This window comes from Podarcis erhardii (genome assembly GCF_964252035.2).
Source record: "Podarcis erhardii genome assembly, chromosome: 2".
Taxonomy (NCBI): domain Eukaryota; kingdom Metazoa; phylum Chordata; class Lepidosauria; order Squamata; family Lacertidae; genus Podarcis; species Podarcis erhardii.
Window position 1 is genome coordinate 32,193,325 of NC_138498.1, and position 26,793 is coordinate 32,220,117.

Consider the following 26,793-nt stretch of genomic DNA (forward strand, 5'->3'; position numbering starts at 1 on the left):
AACCACGGAGATGCACGGCGGGCCGCCTAGAGCGCCGTCGATCGAACTCGGCCGCGATAGGTGCACCCCGCTGGATCAGAGAGACGGAGCGGGCAGAGCGTTCCCTCGGCGTCCTCTGCCGCTCGCACGCCGGAGACAGAGGAGAGCGCCGGTGTGTCTCCGTCCTGCCCGCCTCCTGGAGCTGCCGCCATGGCCATGTTGCCCGCGGGCCGGCTCGGGACCGCTATCCGCCTGCTGCTGCGGTATGCAAGAGGCGGGAGGTGGGCTGGGCGGTGCCGAGGGGCCCGAAAGAGGTCGAGGTTAGGCGAGTTCACGTGCCAAACTCCCAGCGGAATCCCGCCTTTCCCGCGTGAGGGATGAGGCGCCCACGCGCGCTTACTCCGCCGTGAAATGTTCAAAGCTGCTTCGGGTGCTTCCCGTTTGGTGGTGCCCGCAACAGCTCTGAAAGGCGGGCCGCCCTCGCTAACCCCAAATCAGCATCGAGGGCGCGAAGCTGGTGGTGGCAAGTTTGCCAAAGGCCGACCTGCTGGTTTTTATGGCTGAGGCGAGACTTAAAACCAGAAACGTCCTGCTTCCTGGCTCCTGCTTTTAGTCGGTAGGCTAGGAGTGGGTAGGAGCTTAAAACTGAACGAAGGATGGGGTTCCCAAGGGTCATCTAGTCCAACCCCCTGCAACACCAAGAGAAGGTCAGCCACTGGGCAGTCTCTGCTGGACAGCTTTGTGGAGCAGAGGACTTCCTTTTTGAAAATTAGAGTAGACCATGCAAGATTGAAGTCAGTCCACCCTGCACTTCACCTGCTCTGTTGACAACTATCTGCTCTGAGTTATCCCACTATGGAGCTCACAGTGCGAAAACAAATTTCTCTATACCTCACGTTGGAAAACACTTCAAGCTTTTAAAAATGCCTTTTAGTAATATGGACATTCTGAAGGAAATCAGCCCTGAGTGCTCACTGCAAGGCCAGATCCTGAAGCTGAGGCCCCAATACTTTGGCCACCTCATGAGAAGAGAAGACTCCCTGGAAAAGACCCTGATGCTGGGAAAGATGGAGGGCACAAGGAGAAGGGGATGGCAGAGGACGAGATGGTTGGACAGTGTTCTCGAAGCTACAAACATGAGTGACCAAACTGTGGGAGGCAGTGGAAGACAGGAGTGCCTAGTGTGCTCTGGTCCATGGGGTCACGAAGAGTCGGACACGACTAAACAACAACAATAATATGGACATCTCCTTACATTTGTTTTTAAAATTACACTACAGTTTTGTCGCTTCCTTTTCCACAGCACCTACACCAAACCTACCTTCCCCTTTTCCACAGCACCTACACCAAACCATGTTTATATCACCCTTTCTTCTCACTTGGTTGGCCTTGCTGTTTCTCCTGAAGCACATCTGTTCTCATTTTTTCGTTCATTTACTGCTTGCACAGGTCTTTATGTTGTGAACCATAAAGTGCTGACAAACTCTATGTTGATTTTTCTACAGGCAGCATCAGCCACGAGCATGTGCTGTTAGGATGCTGAAGACTACCAGCTCACAGCGAAGTGAAGCCTTGGCAACTCCGCCTCTTGATAATGTTCCCAAGGAGTACTCGCCCAAGATTCAGCAGCTAGTTCAAGACATTGCCAGTCTCACCCTACTGGAGATTTCTGACCTCAATGAACTGCTGAAGGTGCCAGTGTTTGCATGGGAAGCAGAGTGATTGCTGTACTAGGGAAAGATGGGGCAGCAGACAGCTCATTGTTGGTCATGTCTTTCTCTTTTTCTGTAACAGTGGGATGGGGTGCTTTGGAATTCCTTCCCCAACTTCTGTGATGCATACGATATATAAGAAGGCTTAATATTTTTCTAACACTGTCTTTTTCTTCAGAAAACCCTCAAGATCCAAGATATGGGACTCATGCCAATGGCTGGGATGATGCCACCAGCACAAGCAGCAACTCCAGTAAGGGATCGTCCTTTTTACTTGCTGTTTATTTGGGCTGAGTAGCAGCTGTAGCTGGGCAAATGTCTGAATGAAAAACTTCAGCAGCCCTACAAATGAGCATTCTGTTGAGAGAGTTGTGTGTGAAGGCACCAAAGTATTACATAACAGGCATGTTGATTGCTTGAGGCTGTTGGACTAAGCATGCAGCCAGCCTGTTAGTTCTGCTGCAGTGTCATGGAAAAGGTTGTTTCAGTGTTGCTAACTCGTCAGATGACATTTTCCTGGATGTTACTGGTGTATAACAAACTCAGCAACTGGAGATGGGAATGCAGGGGTGAGAAAAGTTCTCTGCTAATAGGGGTTGTGGTTGTGCTTGGTATCGCAATCATCTTGTCACATTTATTTATTTACATACCCTGTCTTATGAACTCTTAAGAAATAAGATGTTCAGAACCAAAATACCATTTACTGTATATAAAAGCAACACAAAGCCATTAAGCTATCTTAAGAGTAAATAGCACTAACACCAGTGCAATGGGCCTGCCACTTATGTGAGGTTCAGTTCCAGGGGTCCATGTGTAAAGGCAAAATCATGAGTATTCTGTCCCTGAAAAAGAGAGTGCCATTGCATCACATATTTTCAGGCCACTGCAACAATTTAAATCTAGCACATGATGTGTTGGGCCTGCAATAACCAAGGATAACCCTGTCATTATTGTGGACATCACAAAGACCTGAGCTGCAGGTGATAGGGAAGCCTGGACATGGATGTTAAAACCCTTTACCTAAGATTGGGCAGATAGTTGTAATAACTCTTACTGCAGTTGACATCTCAGGGCTGATACTACATCAAGAATCAAGTTGGGAGCTGTTGGATCAAAACAGGTCGGCTTGAATTATGCACTGAGTTCTTAGTTCTATATTCCTGGACAGTAGCGTTCACTAGAATTAAATACTCAGTGGTAGATGTTTTGTTGACAGTTGATTTGGCATTAATATGTTGCCCCTTGGCCCCTCACACACGCACAAACAAATCCCACTGCAGCCAACCAAAGACAGTCAACCACATCCTAGGCCACCCCAGCCTCTCACACCACCAAGGAAACATAACAAGCGAATAGAAAGAGAACCTGTCCAAGTGACGCTGAAACAACCCCCCTCCCCCGCGCACACGCTATGTCAAAGAACATGCACTTTACCATCCCACCCCTCCTCTCCCATCCCCTCCCTCTTTTCTTCCCAATATAAGTTGCCCCTTGGGGCCACACCTTTCTGTGACCCATTCCCCTTATTAAGATTTTCTAAGTACCATGTCAAGACAGTCTTTATAGTAGCTCTGTTTTGATATCATCTTCCCATCCCAAAAAAATGCAGGGATTTGCGTAAACTGCATGCAATCACTTCCAAAGTTGCAGGCAAGTGCTCCTTAAATGTGAAGATTTCCACATCAAAGTCTCCTTTCTCAAAGGAGGTTACTTATACAACATTATGATACTTCTCCCTTGTAGCCTTAGATCAGTGTTTGCCAACCTGGTGCCCTCCAGGTGTCTTCGACTACAACTGCCATCTGGAGCTGTAGTCTAAAACATCTGGACAGCAGCAGGTTAGTGAAAATTGCCTGCTTGTATTACATTGGTTAAGAACTTGAGCATTTGTGGAGCAGATGAAATGTCCATTTGGCCCGCCACCTATTTCCCATTGTGGACAATCAGAAGTTTCTGGTCCATATGCTGGGCCTTTCAAGTCAATAACAATTCACCTGCTATGACTTCCAGTAACTGATTAGATATGCTCATTGGGCCACTTCCAGTAATAAAAAGCTGGTGTTCAGTTAAGGCAAGGCTTTTGGGCTGACCTACTGTCTATTCCTTCATCATTAAAGGAGAACTAGCATAGATGGTGAGGTGTTTTAATCTTCTTTCTAGTTTACTGTTGATTTTGATCAACTCTTAAATGTTTTAACTACTTGCTTCTAACTTTTCATTGATGGTTTTCATTTCTTGTAAACCGCATAACGGTTTTGTTGCAGTCAAGTGCTATATACATTATGGTTAAATAAAAATAAAGATTCAGCAATGGTCTTGCAGCCCAACACAATAATTTAGGGGAAATAATGAAGGAGTAGCTGGTGCAAGTTTTGTTAGATCTTCCCTCTGTATTTGGTACTTTGGTACTACCATTGGCTAATGAAACTTCAGGGATGTGAGGGTCAGGCTCCTGTTGCCAATTGTGAGTGGGTTTTTATCTTTTTTGCTAGGAAGCTGAAGAGGATTTTGTCCCCAAGAAGCCGGAGAAGATAAATTTTACAGTCAAGTTGACTGAATTGAATGCTGCAGATAAGGTGAAACTTATCAAGGAGGTGAAGAATTGTATGCAAGGCTTAAACCTTGTCCAGGTAAGCAGATGGTGCTCAAGGTGAATGTGCTAAAGGCTTGAGGGAGGCAAGTTTCCTTTTACTTGTGCCATACAGAACTTAATTATCAAGTAGCCCCATCTACTTGGGCTACTTTCGTGCATTTAATGGTGGTGCAAGTACTTCCTTGCTCTCTGCCTCTTGTCTGATATATCCACAAGAGGTCTGCAGTCAGTACTTAGGGCAAATGCACATTTTGCTTGACCTGTACTTTGATTGTATTGTGTACCAATTTATTCCCCTGGGTCCGGGAGCTTTTCTTTTTCTGTGGCTGTGCCTTCCGAAAATCTGATCCTACCTGCTGAATTGAAGCTCCATTAAGCAAAATCTCTCTTTGGATTTTCTGCACATCCATCAAAAAAGATCTGATTCAGTGGGAAAGATCAAATTTTCACAAGGCACAGTTGCAGAACAATGAGGAAAGCCCTGGGACCTTTAATCAGTACACGGTAATCAGGGGAAATGAATCAGTACACAATACAGGTCAGGTGAAGAGTATAGGAGCCCTTGGTCATACCACTTGGGGGCAGCAAATTACAAAGAGATGAGCTGCCAAAGGAACGTTCACACGAGGAAAGTGAGGAGCTAATGCAGAGTTAGTGGAAGCGAATTTGCATCCTTTGAGATAGTACCAGCTAGTGTGGCAAGTCCCTTGCGAATCATGATACTCCAAAGAGGATTCTTCTAAGCATTTGGACTCTGGTCAGAAATGGCTTACTGTTTCTTGCCAGGAACTTGGCCAGCTGAAAATTAATACTGCCGCTTCAGCCTAGGAAATGCTTCTGCTTGGCTCATCTTCTAGGCTGCGTGATCTGCGAAGTGGGGAGATAGGGGCGAAGTCACAGAGGGTCCCATACTAGTGGGAGCAGACAGCAGCGGCTTCTTGGGTTCAGCGTTATCCCTTTCCGTGGCTAACTGGAGTGGCTCTCTTATCTCTTGCAGGCGAAAAAGTTGGTAGAGTCTCTTCCTCAAGAGATCAAGGCACACGTCTCTAAAGAGGAAGCGGAGAAAATCAAAGCTGCTCTGGAGGCAGCAGGAGGGACTGTCGTTCTGGAGTAACGGTTGGCATCGGCAGCCAAAGGACTAAAGCAGAGCAGGGGGAAGTCCTGCGCTCTGTCACCCACCTGAAGCTTTTATTTGCCTGCTGACTGGTGGTGGTGGGATGCTGTGCAGTTCCATGAAGCTGTGCCCCGCCTTGTTTTCTCTGCAATGTGGTTGTCCACTGAGATGGCCCAGTGTGGGATGAATGTCTTCGGCACAATGGGGGTCTGTTGTTTGTACCAACACTGCAAGGAACTGAATCTATAAAGAGTATACACGGGGGCAAATGCCTTTAGAACAAGTGTTGTGTGAGCAGACTTTCTTGCATACCAGTGTCCCTCTTCACCTGGAAGCGCTCCCTGGTTTGTGCGTTTTTGCACCAGATCCTGCTAGCTGCTCATCTTAGGGTCTCTTGGTGGTATTCAGGGCCACTCTCTTAGCTGCAGTTTCTAACATGACCCACAAGGACAGCCTTCCCAGTTGACTGGGAGGCTGTGGACTCTCCGTCCTTGGAGGTTTTTAAGCAGAGGTTGGATGGCCATCTGTCACAGATGCTTTAGTTGAGATTCCTGCATTGCAGGGGGTTAGGCTAGATGTCCCTCTGAGTCCCTTCAGACTCTTCAGTTCTTTGATACTGTGATGGGACTTGTAGCCCGGGTTGGGGAGAAGCATGTTGACGAAGCATGGTGATGACTAACCACTCAACATAGAAGTGTAGTGGTCCAGGGACCTGCCTTGCATTGCAGGCAGCTTTCCCCATCATGAGCTGTTCCTCCCCATGAAAGAGATTGAATGTGAAAAAGCCTGATCTCTTTTCTCCTCAGGATATTAACTTAAATGACAGGTTTTTCTGCACCAGGTAATCCTGGGCAGGGACGATGCATTGTGTAGGTCCGCACCATGCACAGATACCCTGAGTAATACTAGTTGCCCTGTTTCTTTCCACCTGTTTTCTGCACCAAGAACCTGAGCTCGTGGGAAAATCTCTCTGGCCATCTTCCAGAACTCCTGGCTGTTCTCTGTTACAAGTGGATCAGTTTTACACTCCTTCCCTCAACCCCATCGGATGTGATTTATAGGCAACTCGGCTTTTCTTACTGCCGGGCCCTCGCTGGCTTGTAGCTTCACCAAATGAAAATTGGGCAGCTAAATCTATCCAAACAGGAGCTCCTGTTTCAAGGGATGAGGGGAGTCAGTGCTTGGAAGAGACCGTTCTTGGAAGGAGTGGAGCACAAAGGGAAGGGCCTCTGGGACACAGTGAACCTCTTTCAGCCTGTTCCATGTTCTATTCATAAATGACAGTGTGTTCCTTTTCGCTACACTGTTTTGAAGTGGCCAGAATTGATCTTCTCAGTTGGTTTTAGATAAGACACCCAGTGAAACAAGCTGGGTTATTAGTCCAAAGGCCATATTGTCACACCTTTCACCTTGACTTGTTCCTGAGTTCTATTTGGCAGGTGGGGGGGGGTATGGAAAGTAATGCCGTATTTGACCACTTTTGCTTTCTTGCCTTCCTCAGCCTCATAAAAGCTAGTTAGTTCCAAGCAGTCTATCCTGGAAGTGGCCAATTGCATAGGCTTTTTGCTAAGAAGCATGGAGTTTGGTTTCTCTTTCTTTCTTGAATGTCTCTTATTAGGCATTTCCCATTAAATCAGTTCACTACAAAATGCCAAATATTCCCAGTGAAGAACTAGTTTAGGATATTTTTGTCCTATGCATCTCAGCGGTTGTGCACAGAACCTATGCTATGATGTAGTCCTCTGTGGATACAGCCATGCCCACTTGCAAGAAATTCCACATACTAGGAAGCCCTGATTACTTTCTGCGGTCACATACATCACTTCTAGGAGACCGTGAGTGTGGAGGGAGGCAGCTGCATCCTCCAAAGTTGGCAGGTGTATTAATAGTGGGGAGAAAATATTAACATGGCTAAAGCACTCCAAATTCCTCCCTCGTAACCATACTGTGTGTCTAAATGCCATTTTGTTTTAAACATAAATATGTGGTTTCCTGCTTCCTGTGTCCAGTGAAGTAAAGAACTCTCTTGCATCGCCCTTGTTAGTACATCCATCAAGGTGTGTGCTCTTAAAGCAGTTTGCGGGGAGTGGAGTGGGAAGGGATGCTTTTGAAGAGAAGGTTGAACAATAAACAGTGTCCCTGGCCAGCTCAGAGAACAGCATGATGCTAACATTCGACTTTGAATCAGCTTTGATTTCTGTTTGTTTTGTTTTTTTTAATGCAACAAATAATACAAAATGAAGGAAATGTTTAGAAACATTTATTTCACCCTGCCCATGTATTTCCATGCTTTTGCACACTGGGGGCTAGAAACACACAAAATTAAATTTCCACAGTTTTCTACATCGCCTTCAGCTTCAGACATCTCTGAGATGCTGCATAGTGCAATTGTAGTCAGGCACATATTTAGGTGCTCCTTTCTACTAAAGGTGCTGTAGTGCCACTGTGGCAGTGGCTGCTATGACAAGACTACTGTTTACAATCCTAAATACAAGAAGAATTACAGAAACAAGATCCAGTAGCCTGTGGGTGTTTCACTTGCATCTCTGCCAACTGACACTAGCCATAGGCATGTCAACCTGCAGCAATGGTACAAATGTCACAGAACACCCCACTCCTGCCCCTCCCACATACAGGTCCTAGCTTCACTCTCTGGGATATCAGAAATACTGGAGAGCCACAGCCAGTCCAAACAAGACAGTACTGAACTGGATGGACTAATGTTCTGATTTCATGTAAGGTGGTTTCATATGTTCTCTCTACATGCAACAGACAAAACTATGAGGTAGCCAGCACTTCCACTGGAAGAGGTCAAGGCCCACCAACAACAAGTACTCCAACATACAAGCGCTCCCAAGGTTTTTCCTCCAAAGGAACTCAAAAGGAACTCAAATCCCCTGCCAGCCTAACAAGCCAGTATTAACAGCATGAAGGAACATCAGCAGCATTCAGGCTACCATTTAGACAAGGAAAGTGGGAGTGCCATTCTGGTTGCCAGAGCCATCTGGATCCATGGCCCAGTACATAACAAAAGGTCCATATATGGAATGTTAGGCCACAGGCTCCCCAAGAGAAGAGGTTGGCTAGGGTAGAGCAGCTGATAACATTCAGATCACAATACAGAATATATTTGTGTTGGTTTCAAGGTGCAGTGGGAGTTTATTGCGAGAGGTGAGGGTAAGTGGATGGGGACAGAGAGTGTGGGCAAATAAACACTGCCAGGAAGCTTTCAAGAGGCAGGTCAACAAACTATAGTAGCTCAGGGAAAGTGTAAAGCAATGAGAAAAATGTTGACCCTCATCTCGGGCAAAGCCAGTAAATTTGATCCTAATCTCAGGCAAAGCCAGTGACCACAGGACTGGAAGAAAAGTGGCAGGATCTGATCCAAAGAGCTCTATAACTGGACCCTTGTCCCCCAGGGGCCTGGCCCACTATGCCTTTTTCCTACTCAACATGAACCCAGAAATCTAGCTCAGGGGTGCTCAAAGGTGGACCACAACAACCATCATCCTTGGCCATGAGAGCACTACATGAGCCACTCCTGTTCTAGGTAGAGCCATTGCTCACTGCACCAGCATAGGATTAGCACATGAACTGGCCTGGATCCCAGCTATCATACTCCTGGCTGAGAAGATGAGAAACCAGCAGACTCTTAGGACAATACAGTGTGGTGCTCTGTCAGATCACATACGTAATTCAAGGGCTAATGGTCTCACTCTGACAACTGTGGGCCCCCACAATGCCTACAAGTCTGCTTGGTTTCGCTAGACTGTTGTATCTTCAGTCTCTGTCAGTGCAAGAGAAATTAGGAACCATCTTATCGCTGGCCAGAAAGCACGTAGCTCAGGGATAGGAGGATCATACTGTTTGCGCTTTGATGTGTTAAGAAAGTGAACACTGATAGAGAGCAGATTTCGAGCTGGCGCTGGTACAACAGTGCTTTGATAATTCAGGTGTTGGCTCAAGGTAAGTAATATTTTGTCAGAGCACACTTTGGTGCTAGTTAAGAATTATATGTTATAAAAATTATTAATCAATTCCCACCCTTCACCCTAAGGTCCAAATTATAAGGTCCACTATTTCCTGTTTAGGACAAGTGTGACTCACCAAGAATGGCAGTTCAGCCTAACAGTGGAGTTTGATCTCTTTGCTATCCTGGAGTTAGAGACAAGATGCCTATAACAAACACATGCCTGCTTGGGAATGTGGTGGGTTGTTTTTTATTCCTGAAAGGAGCAAATCTCTAGGATCCTATTGATTTTTGAGGACCAGTTTATGCGCACGTGCAAGCCACTTGACAGCTTGCAGCCAAGAGTGGAAACAGATTATGCTTGTGGGCTGAATGATGCTGGCCTGTGCCTTCAACAGTTCTTATCTAGTGCCATCATATTAGTGAATATTTCTGCTCCATATGATGAGGATACCCAGTGTGATGGTTGCCCTTCACTGTGTATAGAATTTGCCAAGGGGATGCCATCTTCTGTGGCATTCAGCTCCCTGCAATCCTAAACGTCAATAAACACAGTAGGACTTGCATCTGAGTAAATATCCATAGACCTGGCCTATGAATACAAGGACTGTTGCCAATGAAAGATAGTGTGATTGAGGCGATATGACACGGCTTTGAGATGCGGGGTTAATATTGTAAACAGGTTTTTCAGATATTGCAAACAGTCACTGCCAACAGTTTTTTCTTAACAAACATTCCCTGGAAAGGGTAAGTTCTTAAATGAAGGGGCAGGAGACATAAGGGCTGGTATTTTGATGCCAATCATGTCTGTTACACTTTCACAATAAAAATTTCTCTCAGCACTCCAAAAGTCATATGTAGAACAAGAAACTACAATGGCGTTATGTACAATAAGTATTTGGCTGATGTAACGCAAGAATAAATCCAGGTTTGCCGCCAAATATACACTTGACAGGGAGTTGTTGTTGCCAGCTAGTGCACTCTTCTCCTTTTGCAATTGTGTTTGACCTATCTATTTGTTGTTGTTTAGTCATGTCCAACACTTCATGACCCCATGGACCAGAGCACGCCAGGCACTCCTGTTTTCAACCGCCTCCTGCAGTTTGGTCAGATTCATGTTAGTAGCTTCGAGAACACTGTCATCCCCTTCTCCTTGTGCCCTCAATCTTTCCCAACATCAGGGTCTTTTCAAGGGAGTCTTCTCTTCTCCTGAGGCGGCCAAAGTCTTGGAGCCTCAGCTTCAGGATCTGCCATTCCAGTGACCACTCAGGGCTGATTTTCTTCAGAATGGAGAGGTTTGATCTTCTTGCAGTCCATGGGACTCTCAAGAGTTTCCTCCAGCATCATAATTCAAAAGCATCACTTATTTGGCAACCAGCCTTCTTTATGGTCCATCTCTCACTTCCATACTTCACTACTGGGAAAACCATAGCTTTAACTATAGGGACCTTTGTCGGCAAGGTGATCTCTGCCTTTTAAGATGCTGTCTAGGTTTGTCATTGCTTTTCTCCCAAGAAGCAGGCATATTTTAATTTTGTGACTGCTGTCACCATCTGCAGTGACCATGGAACCCATGAAAGTAAAATCTCTCACTGCCTCCATTTCTTCCCCTTCTATCAGTGGCCTAGCGTGGGTTGTCAGCACCCGGGGCAAGGCAAGTAATTTGCACCCCCTAACCCGTGGATTTTAGCACTCAGAGAGCTGCGAGTGCGAGCGCACCCCCCTCAGATGTTGTGCCCGGTGCGGCCGGCCCCCCACTGCACCCCCCACGCTATGCCACTGCCTTCTATTTGCCAGGAGGCAATGGGACCAGTGTTTTTTTTTATGTTGAGTTTCAGACCATATTTCGCGCTCTCCTCTTTCACCCTCATTAAAAGGTTCTTTAATTCCTCCTCCCTATCTATACTGTACCACAAAACCCAAAAAAGGAGTGGGGGGGGGGACGAGGAACTGTGTGTGAATTTACAACGAAGGAGTCAGCAGCAGCTTGGCTGCTCGATTTAAACAGAGCCAGGATTTCCTTCCAGATTAGCCATGATCTCGGCGGGCAGCGGAGATCAGCGGCGCCCGACGCTGCAGAATCCGTCGTCGAAAGGTGATTGTCCAGAAGCCGGAATGCGCGGGGGCGGACAAAGACGGGGGCTCCGCCTGAGCGGACGAAGGCTGCGTACCGGTTACTCTCCCTCCCCGGTACACCCAGCCGGGCCTCCGCGTTGCTCTTTTAAGGCGTCCCTCCCATGGCGGGCGTTGCCCCTTTAAGGCCTCGTCGGTTCAGTGCAGGGAGCGGCGGCGGTGAGCAGGAGGAGGCGGCGGCGGCCGGGCTTCCCGGGTCCGTGCAGCGGGGAGGTGAGGAGCAGCAGCAGCAGCCACGCAGAGCCGGCGGCGCGATGGTGGAGAAACGCGTGTCCCGCTGGTACTTCGGAGGCCTGGCCTCGTGCGGGGCAGCCTGCTGCACCCACCCGCTAGACCTGCTCAAGGTGCGTCTTTGCGTTAGAGAAACCCGCCAGGAAAGAAGACGGGGCACCCCTTTCCCCGGCGACGGATGGGGGGGACCTGGCCCCTAAAATCCCTCTCCGGCCCTCTGCCTCCCGTCTTCCCCCTGGGCTCCCCTGCGCTGATCTCTGCTGGCCCCATCCCTGCTGTTTGTCTCTCGCCGCCCCCTCCGCTTCAATATTGCCGCGTGTTTCCTTTGCAGCTTGGGAAATCCTTGCGCCGCTTCCTTTCCCCGCTTGGCTGCAGGGAAAGGTGGCTGAACACCAAAGTGCTCCAAGGAGAGGTTCTTCACCTCTAACCTACCATTTGCGTCTAAGGCAGCGCGAGCGACGGCAAGGGGAGGAGACACTTCCTTAGCCCACCCCCACTCAGGGTTGGAGACTATAGGGGGCTGACAGTGGTGTGCCATTTCCCTTTTCTCCTCTCCCCCACCCCACCCCTTACAATGATTTCTATCTGCCATTTTGGCTCCCTTGATAACTAGGAAGTTGGAACTGCCTGGGCACCACCACCACCACCGTGGTGCACAGATGTACCCCGTTTCCCAGACAAGAGACATGGCCTGCGGTTGGTATTCTGGCCCTGGCTGGCACCCCTTGGTGTCTCGTTTCCTGGGCACAGCAGACTGGCATCTGCTGCCGCTGTGTGCCCTGTAGTGGGAGGCTCCCTCTGGCCAGACGGCGTTGGCTGCCTTCCAGGAAGCAGTGCCTAAGGAGCTAACTGAAGGCAACAGTCTTGAGTCTGTTCAGATTGATTGATTGATTAAATTTGTATTCAGCTGAAGATCACAGGGCAAGTTCGAAACATAAAAATACAAAAACGAGAACAGACACCTCCCCCTCATTTCCAGTTCATTCTATGTAAGGTAAAGGTAAAGGACCCCTGGACAGTTAACTCCATTATGTGTAGTATAATTTGACCAGCTAGCATTCTCCACTACGAATTAGAGAGCACAGATCAAGGCATAATTATCATCACAGTAGTTGGGCCCCTGCTCTGTTCAATATTACTGTAGTGTACTTGTAAAACAGGTATAGCCTGTCTGGTTTCTAGCTTCTACTATGTGTCAAGTGATACAGAATTTGCACAGCGTTTTCTTGGTTTGAGAGACTGAGGCCTAATTGTGTTGGTTTGGAAGTGAGGACTTCCAAGATAACAGCTTGAATTCAGTGGCAGTATCTCCTGGTATGAATGGAGGCCTGCAAAAAGCAAAGAGGCCCCATTCAGCCACGATTCTGCACTTCTGCCATTGTGCAGACCCCTCACAAGTGGCCAAATACCGTAGCTTCTGCCCTGAAAGGCAAGCGCACAGAGGGAAAGCGGCATGTCCAAGGTCAGTGGGGCCATTAAGAGTTTCTCTTAATGATCTCTGGCATGCAGCCCTGATCAGCAGATGCAGTGTTTTCCTGTACTCTGTTGAATGGGTACAGAAATTTATTTTCTTTATCTCTATCTTTATTGCTGTTATTTCTCAGATTCATTAGTCGTCATAGTGGGCGTTCTTAAGTTATTTTGTTTTCTGTTTTAAAAACAGAATCCAAGGTTCCTCAAATGTACGCAAAAGACATTCGTCCTTGACATGGGGCAAGCCAATCAGAAAGGCCAAAACATGAGGAAGAATTCAAATGTTGCACTAAAACAAACATTCTGGCAAGGCAAGCATTTCTGTTTGCTCAAGGGAACAGTCCTCCCTTTCCTCCCCCATGTGCTGTTCTAAGGGTTCTCCTGCTTACTCCCTACAAGCCAATTTGGGGAACGTGGGGTGAGGAGAGAGGAAGAAAGCCCCATTGCACTAGTAGCAGTCCTCGTGTGAGCTTTTTTGAGCTGTGCCAGTTAGTCAAATCTGTCCTATAATCCAGGAAGAGACCAGTGTCAACAGACCTCTCCTGGCTGCTGTCTAGAGCTCCACACAGAAGCCTGCTTGGGATTTTAATGATAACTTTTCTAAGCCCTTTTATTACCCAACTGCCCTGCATTTATTTTTTGTGTACCTAGACAAGAGATCTGCCAACTGCCTTTCTCTGTCTAGGGCCTATTTCTCAGGGGTATCTGTCAGGGACCACACATTGGTGATAAGTGAGGCTACATCCAGTTTCCACCTTTCTTTCTGCCTGCCCGGCCCCTGCCCCTTTCCCCATCCCTTTGTCACCTGCATGAACTTAGGCCAAAAGATGCATGCAGTCCTCGGGGCATAAGGTTGCCCACTCCAGCAAAAGTGGTCTCTGAGGTGATACTCATCATCGCACCAAGGTGTCCCCAGCTTTTGTCCTTGCTCTTGAAAGTCAAATGTCGAAGACTGCATACACAACATACATCTGAAACACACTTACACACCTTAGAGAATCCTGGGAACCCTAGTTTACTCCCTCACAGACTTACAGTTCTCAGCACCCTTATCAAACTGCAATTCCCAGGATTCTGTGGGGGTGGGAATGTATGGTGTGTACATGGCCCAAGTCTGCCCCACAGGCTGCTTTAAAGCTGACAGAAAGGGGATGGACTTGTCAAACTCAATAAACTTGAAAGATAGCTTTCTTAGGAGGGGAGTTTGTGGGGCTACCAAGTTTTTCTGCCCAGCCACTGACAAGTTACCAGGCAAGGCCTGTTCTGAGATTCTCACCCACTCCACCCGCCTCTCCCTGAGCATTCTGCATACTTAGCCCTGGTCCCTAATGGGGTGGGAACATTCTTTTCCCTTGTTATGGTCTGGCAGGGGCACACTAATGCCAGCATGAAGCTGCTAACCCTGGAGATTCCTGCAGATTTGAGCCTCCATCGTTTGCTTTCCCTGTGTCACTGCTGGGCCTGCCAGCTGCTTGATGAGCACATTCCAGCTTCATCCTTCACAATGGGATCTTTGAGCTGCCACTGGCTGCCTGGGAACACTGCCCATCTGAGCTGCTGTCCTCTGCTTCACTGCCCTCTCCTGGCTACTGGTACTTCTGCAGCCTTAGCTGATGTGTGTTTCCACCGGGGGCTGCTTCAGTCCACTTGCTTCTTAAAAGGGTGGGTCTTACCAAAAATGGCGAAGCTGTGGGTCTTCCAGATGTTGTTGAACTCCAACCCCTGCTCCTAGAAGGCTCTTGGATTTATTGATTTATTTATTGTTTTTATTTAAATTAAATTTATTTAAAATTATATATTTTGATTCTCTGGCCCCATATCTGCACAAATTTATTATCCCAAAATACAGACGTGCTTTTACACTTGCAAGACTGGATGTTTTGCCATCTGCCGTACTTGAGGGTCAGTTCCAAAAGATCCCGCCTGAGAAATGTCTTTGCCCCTGTGGAGATGGTAGCACCGAAACAGCGGCACATGTCCTCCTGTCTTGTGCTCTCTACAAAGACCTGAGGAACGAGATCATCACCCTACTCGTACTAACCATCCCAGGGTGCTCAACCACTGCCACAATGTCCTTTCTTCTATCAGATCAAAATGAGCAGATAACAGCAAAGGTTTCTAGGTTCATAGCAGGGGCAATCAGAATAAGGGCCACTAACTGACAGCTGATTCAGGACTTTAAATTGTGCTCTTATATCAAACTTCCTTTTCTGCGTATACTGTAATGTTTTACTGTTGCTATGGCCATTGGCTAATGCGAATAAAGTTTTATCTTATCTTATATAAAATATATTTTATTTTAGTTATTTATTGCTTTTCTCCCAAAAACTCAAGTACATGGTTTCTGCTCATTTAATCCCCAGGACAACCCTGTGAGGTAGTGCCTGGCTTTGTGGCCAAGTGAGGATTTGAACCTTTGTCTCCCAGCTGTTAATCCGACACTCTAACAAATATAAAATCACTGTAGATTTGGAAGGGGCCACAAGAGTCACCTCGTCCAATCCCTTGCAGTGCAGGGATATTTCGCCCAGTGTGAGGCTAGAACCCACAACTCAGAGAGATTAAGAGTCTCATGCTCTACCAACAAAGCTATCCCCAGCTGCCTATAAAACATCGGTACATTTGCATTCAAGAACCTCCAGTCAGATAATTGCTTGGACTCCTTGTTCCTTACAGTAATATCATGCAGGATGGGAGAAGGCCAGTGTCGAGAAGTGCAAGTGTTTTGTACTATTTCATTTCTGGGTCCAGTTCAGAACTTGTGTAGGCTACAGTCTCTTGTTGCTTGAATTGACCTCTCCCCTTCTTCAGGATAAGGGCTGGTTGGCCAATGGCCCTGCCAAGGTTTTTTTTTTTTTTATCAACGTGGCAGCCTTTCACCTAAATTCTCTCCAAGATGGCTGTACAGTACTATAAACACGAGCTGCTCCACTGCGAGGTCAGGGTGCTTGCAGGTGGGATGGTAATCTGGGAAACCAATGTTGACCTGCATTTCTAAACTACAGAAGCAGATGGGTCAGCAGTCGTCTGTGGATGCAGGCACCAGACTGTCCAGGGAAGCCCCTTGCCATGGCTGGAACAAGTGCCTTGTGGCTGTGATTGCAAAAACATCCAAAATTAATAGCACCCATTAGGTTATGGGGTGAAGAATGCAGGAATCTTCTTACAGCTCACTGGGGGGAATAATATCTGGGAGAAATTGGGGGAGGTAGCTGGGAGGTAAGACTTGTCTTTCTGGAAGGAGTGGGTTTTGTTGGGCAAGCCACATGTCCTGATGGAGGGGAAAGGGTTTTGTAAAAGCAAGGAAACCAGAAGTCACGAATCCTTTTCAAATTTTATGGGGGAGAGTGGAGCAGGATAACAAAATATAAATTCTTATGCAAAGGGATTGTCTCTAGGGGGAAAACATCAGTCATGGCTTTAAAAATAGAGAGAATCTCTCCTTAAGCTCTGGTGGGCAGTATTCTTGGAGTAGAAGATTCAAAGTGGATGTTTACAATGAATTCCTGAGATCTTGTTGATGTGGAGTTGCAGTTTCATTTGTTTGCTGTATCAGTGGTGCATGGGCCGTGGCTGCTTAATCTTTTCCTTGCCCTGGCCCCCTCAGAGAACAAAGAGCCTGGCAAATCCAGCCTGACCTGTTTGCTACCTGCTTTCCTTGCCTGTAGGTCCACCTGCAAACCCAGCAGGAAGTGAAGATGCGCATGACGGGCATGGCTTTGCGTGTGATTCGCAATGATGGCTTCCTGGCCCTCTACAGTGGGCTTAGTGCCTCCCTCTGCCGGCAGGTGAGTTGTTGGGCCGCTGCAACGATTGCTTTAGCCCTGTCTGTTCAGTCCTGCTCCTTTCGTCTGGCTTCCCATGCCAGATTTTTGGTTCCGTCACGCTACCCGTGAAAGTTCTGCAGCTTCTTCCAGCACCCTTCAAAGCGTATTCCACAGATTTAACACTGAGACTCTGTTTGGCTTCACGGACAGAGCTTTGTAAATTAGGTCGACTTGCAGTCTCTGAAACTGAGAGGCCATTTGGTCACAGTTAACGGCAAAAATCCCACAGAATATTGTCAATAGAATATAAGGATCCAATAGCCCCTGCCATCTGAGAAGGTCAAGCAGGTTTTTAGACTAGGAATTTCTGAAATGAGGCATGTGCTTCTAAACTATGTCCTCCCCAAGACTTTGATGAGTCAGGCATCTTGTGCAGATGAGGAGAAGCGACAGCTTCTTGAGTTGGATCCCTCTTCCTTCTTAATATCTTGTTTATTAGCAGCACACTGACAGTCACAATGGCTCCCTCCACTCCCGGCACACTGTTGCTTCTCCCACCACTCTGCAAGGGAATTCTCAATCCTTGCAAGTGGCTCTGTAATAACGTCACATTGATTTCTGCAGCCACCATAAGCCCTGCTTGAATATCATTCTGCTTGCAGAATCTATGATTCCTGAATAGTTGGGTGTTAGGGTTGGCCTCTGCTATGGCAAGCAGGGTTCGGGGAAGAAGAGGGCTTCACCTGGGGTTGCACCTCTTGCATATATACCAGGTGGTGCCTGTTGATTGGCGAAAAGGACACTGCTGCCATGGCTCTTAAGGGCACAAGCACCATAATGCAAAGGCTGTGGCCATGCCAGCGCAGGGGCTGCACCATTGCCAAGCTGATGCCATGGCTGAACGGTGATTCTGCTGAGCGATTGCCCTGTGCTGGGCAGGACCAGGGCCTGAGAGCGTGCTGCCAACCTGCTCTGACTCTTTCTGCTTCTCCAGATGACGTACTCCCTCACCCGCTTTGCCATCTATGAGACTGTGCGGGACCACTTGAGCCAGGGTGCCCAGGGGCCAATGCCCTTCTACCAGAAGGTGCTGCTAGGTGCAGTAGGAGGTGAGCTGGGGCTTGGCAAGCGCAGGATGACGGGCCACGCCAGTGCAGGCTGCACAGTCCCCTTTCACCTGCTGTTCTCTGGTTGCAGGTTTCACCGGTGGGTTCGTGGGGACCCCAGCGGACATGGTGAATGTCAGGTCAGTGGTCTCCTTCCCCATTCCCTATGGCTGTGCTTCAACCTTGCCCAGTTCAGCTCCCCCTGACCTGTTCACTTGACTCTTCACACTCCTACTGAACTCGGGGACATTCCATGGGGATAAGCCCACACAAGGACTTCCACCAGTTCAGTGGTGTTTTCCCTCTTCGTGCCCCCTTAAATTGGCTCGGGTGGGCAGGGGGGTTTGGAGAGTCCCTGCAGCTGCATGCGGGTGGAGGAGAGGGCTGATCATTTCACCATCAGAAATGCTTCTGCTGACAGAGAAATCTGCTTAGTACCAGCTGGATAGCTCAGTGGGTTAGAGCATGGTGCTGAAAATGCCAAGGCTGCAGGTTTGATCCCAGCTGCATATTCCTGTATTGCAGGGGGCTGGATTAGATGATCCGTGGGGTTCCTTCCAACTCGATAATGATGATGATGTACTATTTATACCCCACCCATCTGGCTGGGTTCACCAAGCCACTCTGGGTGGCTCCCAACAGACTATTAAAAACACCAAACATTAAAAACTTCCCTTCAGATGTCTTCTAAAAGTCAGATAGTTGTTTATTTCCTTGACATCTGATGGGAGGGCGTTCCACAGGGCGGGCGCCACTACTGAGAAGGCCCTCTGCCTGGTTCCCTGTAACCTCACTTCTCGCAGGGAGGGAACTGCCAAAAGGCCCTCGGAGCTGGACCTCAGTGTCCGGGCAGAATGATGGGGGTGGAGATGCTCCTTCAGGTATACGATCACAAAATTCCGACCAGCTACACAGAATTTAGCCCATTGCCTCTGCAATTCGCCTTGCTCTGGGGCAAACTCAGCATCCTATTGGGGGGATGATTTGGGAAAGACTTTTGTTTCCCCATGAAAGTGTCCTTAACGCTGTGATGCTCTTCCCTCCACAGGATGCAGAATGACATGAAGCAGCCGGTGCATCTGCGGCGCAAGTGAGTGTCCAGATTGCAGAGGGGGGTTGTACAGGAGATGTACAAGTGCGGGAGAGGCAGATAATAGCATTAAGGAGGGGGACCCTGTGAAAGCCTTTATCCCTCCGAAAAGGATTGTACTGAAGCTGCATGGCCACAGAGGGGCAGCATGGATCCTCAAATTCCAGTTGTTTGAAGCTCAAAGACATCTTTCTGAATCAGGACAGCACCCCCTGGCGACCAAAGCCCAGGGTTCTATAAGTCCCTACTAGATCTGGAAGAGTCCATAGTTGCAGCCTTCTGTCTGGTATGGCCAGTGGAAGTAGCAGCTGCAGCAAGATGGGTTTAGGTGTCTAATATGGTCTCTCTTTGCTTTCTAGCTACTCGCATGCTCTGGATGGCTTGTATCGGGTTCTTCGTGAAGGTAAGGATTTGGTCAGCGCGCAGTGTGGCTAGTTTGAGCTTCTGAGAGGCCACAGGGAGCTCACCCTGAATGAAAGAAATTGGCCTTGGGGAGAATCTGCTGCAGCCTCTGCCCCCTTTTCTATACGGAAGTGGGAGCTGTTAGGTTACAGGCCAGTCCCGGTGCCAGGAAGCTGGCAAAACCAGTGCCAGGAGAAGGGGCAATACCATCCAAGGCAAACTGCCTGGAAGTAAAGCTGGTGGCAGGATGAGAGCCTGCGAAAGTTGCAGGTACAGCCTTTGTTTAGTGGCTCTTTGGGATCAGTGATAGGAGCCCCTTGCAAGCTCCTTTTGAGTCTGGCAGCCGCTGAACGTTTGGAAGGGAGAGGGGTGAGTAAGCTGGTGGGAAGTGCAGGGGAAAATGGTGACCTGGAGTTCACATGGGTAGAATTCAGAGTTGACCACATACTTGGCTTCTAGAGCGTCACAGAGAACAAGCATATGGGGCCCAGGGAAAAGGGAAAGAGGAGACTAAAAGGGTTGTTCCTTCATGTGTGTTAGAGAGAGAGGGGCGGTGGGGGGAGAGGGAGATTGGCAAGTGGAGAAAATAAGACCTACCCCTCTTGCCTTTAAAGTCCAGTGGAAGGATGAGGAATGGTAGCTTCCTGCTCCATGTTGCTCTGGAAATTGAGGACATGCAGCCTTCACTGGTTCAGATCCACTGTGGCTTGCCCCCAGGCAAGTGCGCATAGATTGGCAGCTGGACTGGGTTTCAAAAAGTGAAACTGTCCAAGAGCAGAGAGACCCAGTCTGAGCAACTGCCCCTGTCCTCTGTCCCTGATTAGTTTCAGCAGTGTTCTCTCTTCCACAGGCATCTAATAGGAGACCTTATCTTCTCTGATGCTTTGATTTCTAACCACAGATTTATATTTTAATCTTCCAACCACAGATATTTTATTGTGATGGGGCCTCAGTATCTCTGCCCTATCAGGGCTTCTGATCGTCTGGCTTTGGCTAAATGAGGAGCTATTTCATAACCTTTTAAAACCAACCTGTGCTAGAATACAGTGAAGTCTTTTATGGATTGGCTCTGCTTTCTAAGCACCTAGTAGATTATAACATCATTCCTGTATCTTTGGGAGCAATAGAGAATATCCATTCCTGTGCAGTGTCTTAGTGGCTGGGAGGCTGTGGTTTCTGAAGAGTTGACGAGCAGAAAAGCACTGCTGTTTGTAGACTGTGCAACCTGGTAAGCTCTACCCTGTATACCCCCATGCTTTGAATCCCTTTTGTCTTTGCAGAGGGTGTGAAGAAATTGTTCTCGGGAGCTTCAATGGCAGCAAGTCGAGGGGCCCTGGTTACTGTTGGACAGGTAGTGATACAAAAAAGAACCATAGTTGCTGATGGATGTGTACCTAAATCCAGACCACATGTGTGCATATTCAGCTAGGCATATACCCACCGCAATGCACACCAAGGCCATATCTATATGCCCACCTTTCACCCCAGGCATGAAATCGATTGACATGTTCTCTATCCACCTGGGGAGGGAAAATAGAATTTAGTAGAAATCCTGTCCTGTTACAGTCAGATGTAATGGAAGAGACACCTGCTCTGCAGTTGATGTGGGGAAAGATTTCTAGTCCGGGCATAACCTCCCCACAAGAGCCAGTCTTCCCATTGGGAGGCTATAGGCAGCTGCATTCAGACAGCAGGATGCAGAAGGTGACATGTATTTGCAAAATCTGCAGACAGCACTAATAGCTTTTGACTCAAAATGTTAAAATGTTTGAAAGCTTCTTTTAGTCTTTGGGCCCAAGGTTAACAGGCTAGTTTGTAGGTTCCTTCGTACTGTCTCTCCTGTCTCTGGGGCTGCAAGGGGCTGGGGTTGGGGGGAGAGGAGAGGAGAGGAGAGATCAGGCTCTGTGGGTGAACATCTAGCAATTGTTTTCTCAAGGTGGGAGATTTCTGCGAAAAGGTTCCACTGGTGTAAAAGCACAAGTGACCCAGTGTAGGCTGGAGAATGAGATCTTATATTTCCCAGTCCACCTGTGTCCTCAGCATAATGGCTTAGGACTCTTAAAGATGGGTTAGGCCAGGGGTGGTGTCCAGATACTGTTGGACTCTCATCACCTCCAACCAGCAAACATAATAACAAGGGATGGTAGTCTAGAGAGCCCCAAGTTCCCCCGGATTAGGCCTACAACTTATCTCCCTGGCGGTACTGATGGGACAGGAGATTTATCCGAGAGGGCTGAGGATTAGTCACACTTTTGCCACTTGTCCTCCTGATACACTGCAGAGGCTGGTGTCACTGTCTTGCCTGATCCCTTGTGGTTCAACGGAGAATGGACACTCCGTTTCAGGGCCAGTCTGTCTGCTTGCTCATGAGTGCTGGGAGATTTGGGGCCAGTCTCACAACTTTCTGCTTCTCTGCAGCTCTCCTGCTATGACCAGGCTAAGCAGTTGGTTCTTGGGACCGGTTTCCTCTCCGACAATATTCTCACCCATTTCTTGGCCAGCTTTATTGCTGTAAGTGGATACCTGGGTGTGGGTGCAAAGTCAAGGATTTTATTTTGTTTGTGTGTGTGTATTCATTGGGGTTAAAGCCATGATGCTTGTTCCACCTTCTGGGGGAGATGGAGGTCCAAAGTCGAAGTCCATGGAGTTACCAAGAATGGATTGTTACAAAGGTCCAAGTCCTTCCCTGCAAAGACAGCATTTCAAACCCAGAAAGCTCATCATTTAAAGTTGGATTGTCTGGCAATCCATAGCTGGGCAGTAAACCAGACCTGCACAAGTGGTAATGCTCCAAGATAAACACAATGTTTGGCCTTCCTGAGATTGTAAAAATATGGGGGAGGGTGGTGGATGATGGTGGTGAAGTATCTACCATACTTGACTGGGGCTTGGTGGGGACCATACACTGTTTAAGCCTGTACTAGGCTCACGACTCCTTTGTAGCTCCTTTGTAAAGCTATTACATTACTGAGCATCTGCTTGGACCCAGTAGTTATTCTACTGGGTGCTGTTTGGAATTAATAAGACCATAAGCAAGGTTTGACAAAGGGAAAAACGGAAAAGGGAAGGTAGGGCTAATAACAGGTACTGCAGTGTAGAAGAGGCTGTTGTGATTCTGAAACGGTTTTGCCCAAGAAGTTGGTTTTATAGAAGGCTTTGAAAGGTTGGTGAGAAAGAGAATTAGCCGGATAGAGGGATGGGGTTCTTTAAGGTCTGGGGCACTGTGAAAGAGGCGCTTCAGGGAACTAACTATATATTCCAGTGCAGATCATGCAAGATGATTTTGTGGCCTCTTCCCATTTATTCTGCTCCATGGCATAAAAACACAGCACGCGCCACACACTAATTTAAGGTAACTGTTTGGTAAACCAGTGGTCTGCAAGTAGAGAGAGAAATGCCTTGCCCCTCCCCTGTTTCATCACTGGATTTCTACTTTTAACACAGCGGTGGAGTGAGATATTGCCCTTTCCTCCAACTACCATGGCTAAGGGAGCTGGGCATGTTTAGCCTGGAGAAGAGGAGGTTAAGGGGTGATATGATAGCCATGTTCAAATATATAAAAGGATGTCACATAGAGGAGGGAGAAAGGTTGTTTTCTGCTGCTCCAGAGAAGTGGACACGGAGCAATGGTTCCAAACTACAAGAAAAAAGATTCCATCTAAACATTAGGAAGAACTTCCTGACAGTAAGAGCTGTTTGACAGTCGAATTTGCTGCCAAGGAGTGTGGTGGAGTCTCCTTCTTTGGAGGTCTTTAAGCAGAGGCTTGACAACCATATGTCAGGAGTGCTCTGATGGTGTTTCCTGCTTGGCAGGGGGTTGGACTTGATGGCCCTTGTGGTCTCTTCCAACTCTATGATTCTATGATTCTATGATTCTACTACTTAGCAGTATGTCAGTTAATAACTAGCTTATCATGTGGGCATGCTTCTGGTGACATTCGCGCCATGCCCTGTAACCCAGGATTTCAAAAAGGCTCTGCTGCCATCACACCCTCCCTTTTCATTGCAGGGAGGATGTGCCACATTCCTGTGTCAGCCCTTGGATGTGCTGAAGACACGCCTTATGAACTCCCAGGGGGAGTATCGGGTGAGTGATCTGATCCCTGTCAATGGCTGTCCCGATTTCCAGTCTCTTGATTCATTGGTTGCTTGAACTAAGCATCATCCTATAGATATCACTGGCCTTCTGGCCAGCTTTCTGTTTTTTCTTTTGCTGCTGCTTGATGCCATGCCTCTGAGCATCATTCTGGCTGCTGCAGCTCTTCAGCAGTTTGTGACTGGCAGAGATTGAGCCTTGTAAGGAGAGGAATGGGATCTGTACTGGGCATGGGCATGGGCTGACTTCTTTCTCATTCTCTCTCAGGGTGTCGTGCACTGTGCAGTGGAGACGGCCAAGCTTGGGCCACTGGCTTTCTATAAGGTAATGCGGATGCAGCAGGAGCGTTGATGGGTGATTGCACCAAGTAGACCAGGCACGCAATGCAGACAGCACAACTCCTAGCCCTTCCTAGTCCTGCATTCCGGCCCTTTTGGTCCCTAGCCACTGTGCTTCTCCAGTTTGCCTCCCTATTCCCAAGATGGCTTCACTCCTCCATTGCATTCTTTCCCCTGCCCCAGTTCTGCAGCTGCATGCCAGGCTACCTGGCCTTTAGGTGATGCCAGGTGAGTGAAAAAGCCTCATGTGGCTTCAGATACTGGAGTAGACACATGGGATCAAAATCTGGGCTTCTCTCCACTGGGACCCTTTGCCAGCTGCCTCTTTTTCAAGCCCCACCTTCCCTCCTCGGTCTAGCTGTGCAGCTTGCAGCCACGATTCCAGGATTGACAGAAGCTGACCATAACCAATTTCCTCTTCTAGGGCCTTGTTCCTGCTGGCGTCCGCTTGGTCCCTCATACGGTGCTCACCTTTGTTTTCCTGGAGCAGCTGCGCAAAAACTTTGGGATCAAAGTGTTGGCCTGAGGGAGAAGAGGGTCTGCCTTAGTTAGAGGCATAAACCTGGAGGACCGGGGGCGGGGAGGGCTTGGACACTACGACCCCCCACAGTGCCCGGGTATCACACACTATTCCTTTGCCAAGGTGCGGCATTCTTAACAGTGCCCCTTTTAGCCCTGCGGCACCAGCTGAACTCTCGCCGAATGCCCACTTTCAGTGCCTGACAGTCTCTCACAGCTGCTAGCCAACCCTATGGCATTGCTTGGTGCCTGATGGTATGACAGCCAGCCAATCAGAACTCTCTCCTTTAGTGCCCAGTAGCAGTGAGCAGCCAACCTCTTCCCACAATGCCTTTCTCCTATGCCCAGCAGTTCACTGGAGCCTCCATTCCTTGCCGTTAGCAGCAGCACCACAATACTGTCTGCCGTGCAGTAGTAACCCTGCTGACCCCACAGCATCTCCTCTTAACGCCCCACAGCCCCACGAATGCCCTCGTCTTGTCCATCGGCATTGCAACCACTTGCTACAGGAGCCCTGAAAGACTGGAGTTGCTTCTGCGCTGTGCCATGGGCAGTAACTTGCTTCTTCCGCAATACCACCATCTTTCTCTGTCCTCCCAGTCTCCTTTGTTGTTTCTTGGGGGGGGGGGGGGAGTTGGGTGCCACGGCCTCCCAGCTCCCAGTCACCTGGCCATGCTGAGCACTGCTTTCTCCCCTGTTCTTCTGGAGCAGAAGTGCGTCTCCATGTGGGGAGGTAGAAACTTAATAATAATAATAATGTTCTCTGTCCATTTTTAAATGTTTACGAGTGAGCTGGAGAGAAGTTCTGTTAGTTAATGATGGGGCTGCCGATAGCAATACACCTGGCGGGCACCTTTTCCTTCTTACCCTTCAGCGTCCCAGATTTTTAAATGTTTCTACGAACACAAGGTCCGGCCTCCTCCCTTTTTCCTACCTCAGTCTCCTCTTACCCCTCAGGTCTACTGTGTGAGGCAGGGATGGCCCCTTGTATTTAACTGTGACTGGTAGTAGTGGTAGCGTAGGGCAAGCAACACCACAGTCTATGGCCAGCCTAGGAAGCCTTGCCTCCTTCATTTTGCTTCTCGCTTTAACCTTGTTCAGCCAAAGCCTCCTGAAACCAAAGGGCCTCCTGGAGGAGGGACACTAATGAGAGCAGAGAATAGGTTTCTGAGGTATTCCTCTAACTAGCAAGAGTCAGGTTACTCAGCCTGGGGGAGAGAACGTTTGAATCCCTTGTGACACCTCCTTCGCTTCTCATGTACCCCAAGTGAGCAGGCCTCTTGGCATATGATAGTGGAAGGGTGGTGGGGCTGTCGTTAAGTCGGCAAGGCCTTCACTGAGGATCTGGGACGGGGAGAACATGGTCCGTATTTTGACCCATGGCATGGGCTAAGGTTGCAGGGCAGGGGGAGGCCCTCTGTTTACTAGGTTTACTCTAGAGTAGGTGTCACAGATAGACATTGTGTGCCTCTTAAGCTGCCAAACTTTCCCTACTCCCTGCCTGATTTATCCTCTGGCAGTTCCTCTGAGCCTCTTGGCAGTTTTGGAGGGAGCCTAGACGGCTGTGAAATCTTTCCACGTTGCCTTGCTTTTTCTGTGATGTTGTCAAGGCCCCGTTCTGTAGCACTGATTTTTTTTTTTTAAATGCCTCTGGATCTGGCCCACGCCTAATGAAGTGATTGTCGTATCGGCCGTTTGTCCCTTGTTTCTGCTGGCCTTTGTTTTGCCAGCATGTGGTGCCCCCCTCACTGGTCAGCCCCCCCCCCCCCGGGTGTGAAGCGTCATTCCAGAGGATAATGACTCTGCAGGGTCGAAGAGCCAGAGCAACTAAATCAGCACTTTTGTAATCATGACAATAAAGTAATTTTGAAAAGCAGGTGTTGCTCGTTCCTGAAGCACCAGTCCCTTTCAACTTGTGTCATATGACTTCGGATTTACATCCTCCAAGTTCGCTCTGTTGGGAAAATGACTGAGAAGGCTAAACGGTTTTGTACAGTGCTGTTATTTAAAATGTCCCTCAAATGTGGCGTATTGAACCATTTTTAGTTAACAGTTTCCACAGAGAGAGAGAGACGTATTCTCATTTTCAACAGGTGCCAACCTAGCATGGTTGAGTAAGCAGGGCTAGTCCTTGTTGCAGCAAGTTGCTTCTCTTGCCAGACTTTAAGGAATTTGATGTCCAAATTGTGCAGATCCACTTTCTCCTATGCAGAATCTTGCTGTGGTACAAAGTGCAGCAGGAAGCTACAGGACTTAAGATTGAGTCCCTT

At 48.3% G+C, this 26,793-nt stretch overlaps 3 protein-coding genes across 3 annotated transcripts in view; 2 read left to right on the forward strand and 1 right to left on the reverse strand.

The window, feature by feature from the left end:
• The first annotated feature begins 86 nt into the window (after nucleotides 1–86).
• MRPL12 (mitochondrial ribosomal protein L12) lies at nucleotides 87–5,681 on the forward strand. The gene is made up of 5 exons (XM_081849999.1): nucleotides 87–242; nucleotides 1,485–1,671; nucleotides 1,870–1,944; nucleotides 4,184–4,321; nucleotides 5,282–5,681. Exons 1-5 carry the CDS (start codon nucleotides 190–192, stop codon nucleotides 5,396–5,398), a joined length of 570 nt encoding a protein of 189 aa, XP_081706125.1. The 5' UTR covers nucleotides 87–189; the 3' UTR covers nucleotides 5,399–5,681.
• Nucleotides 5,682–11,331: 5,650 nt separating this feature from the next.
• SLC25A10 (solute carrier family 25 member 10) lies at nucleotides 11,332–26,396 on the forward strand. Its single transcript, XM_081849899.1, has 11 exons — nucleotides 11,332–11,845; nucleotides 16,874–16,993; nucleotides 17,967–18,081; nucleotides 18,170–18,218; nucleotides 19,127–19,168; nucleotides 19,528–19,571; nucleotides 20,851–20,921; nucleotides 21,989–22,081; nucleotides 23,580–23,657; nucleotides 23,934–23,990; nucleotides 24,429–26,396. The coding sequence occupies exons 1-11, from the start codon at nucleotides 11,606–11,608 to the stop codon at nucleotides 24,528–24,530; spliced, it is 1,011 nt and encodes a 336-aa protein (XP_081706025.1). The 5' UTR covers nucleotides 11,332–11,605; the 3' UTR covers nucleotides 24,531–26,396.
• The window catches only part of MCRIP1 (MAPK regulated corepressor interacting protein 1), a 79,693-nt gene continuing 78,044 nt past the window's right edge, over nucleotides 25,145–26,793 (reverse strand). Inside the window, exon 7 of the transcript XR_014153325.1 lies at nucleotides 25,145–26,727. The gene's annotated coding sequence lies outside the window, so the exon portion shown is untranslated. The remainder of the gene's footprint in view (nucleotides 26,728–26,793) is intronic.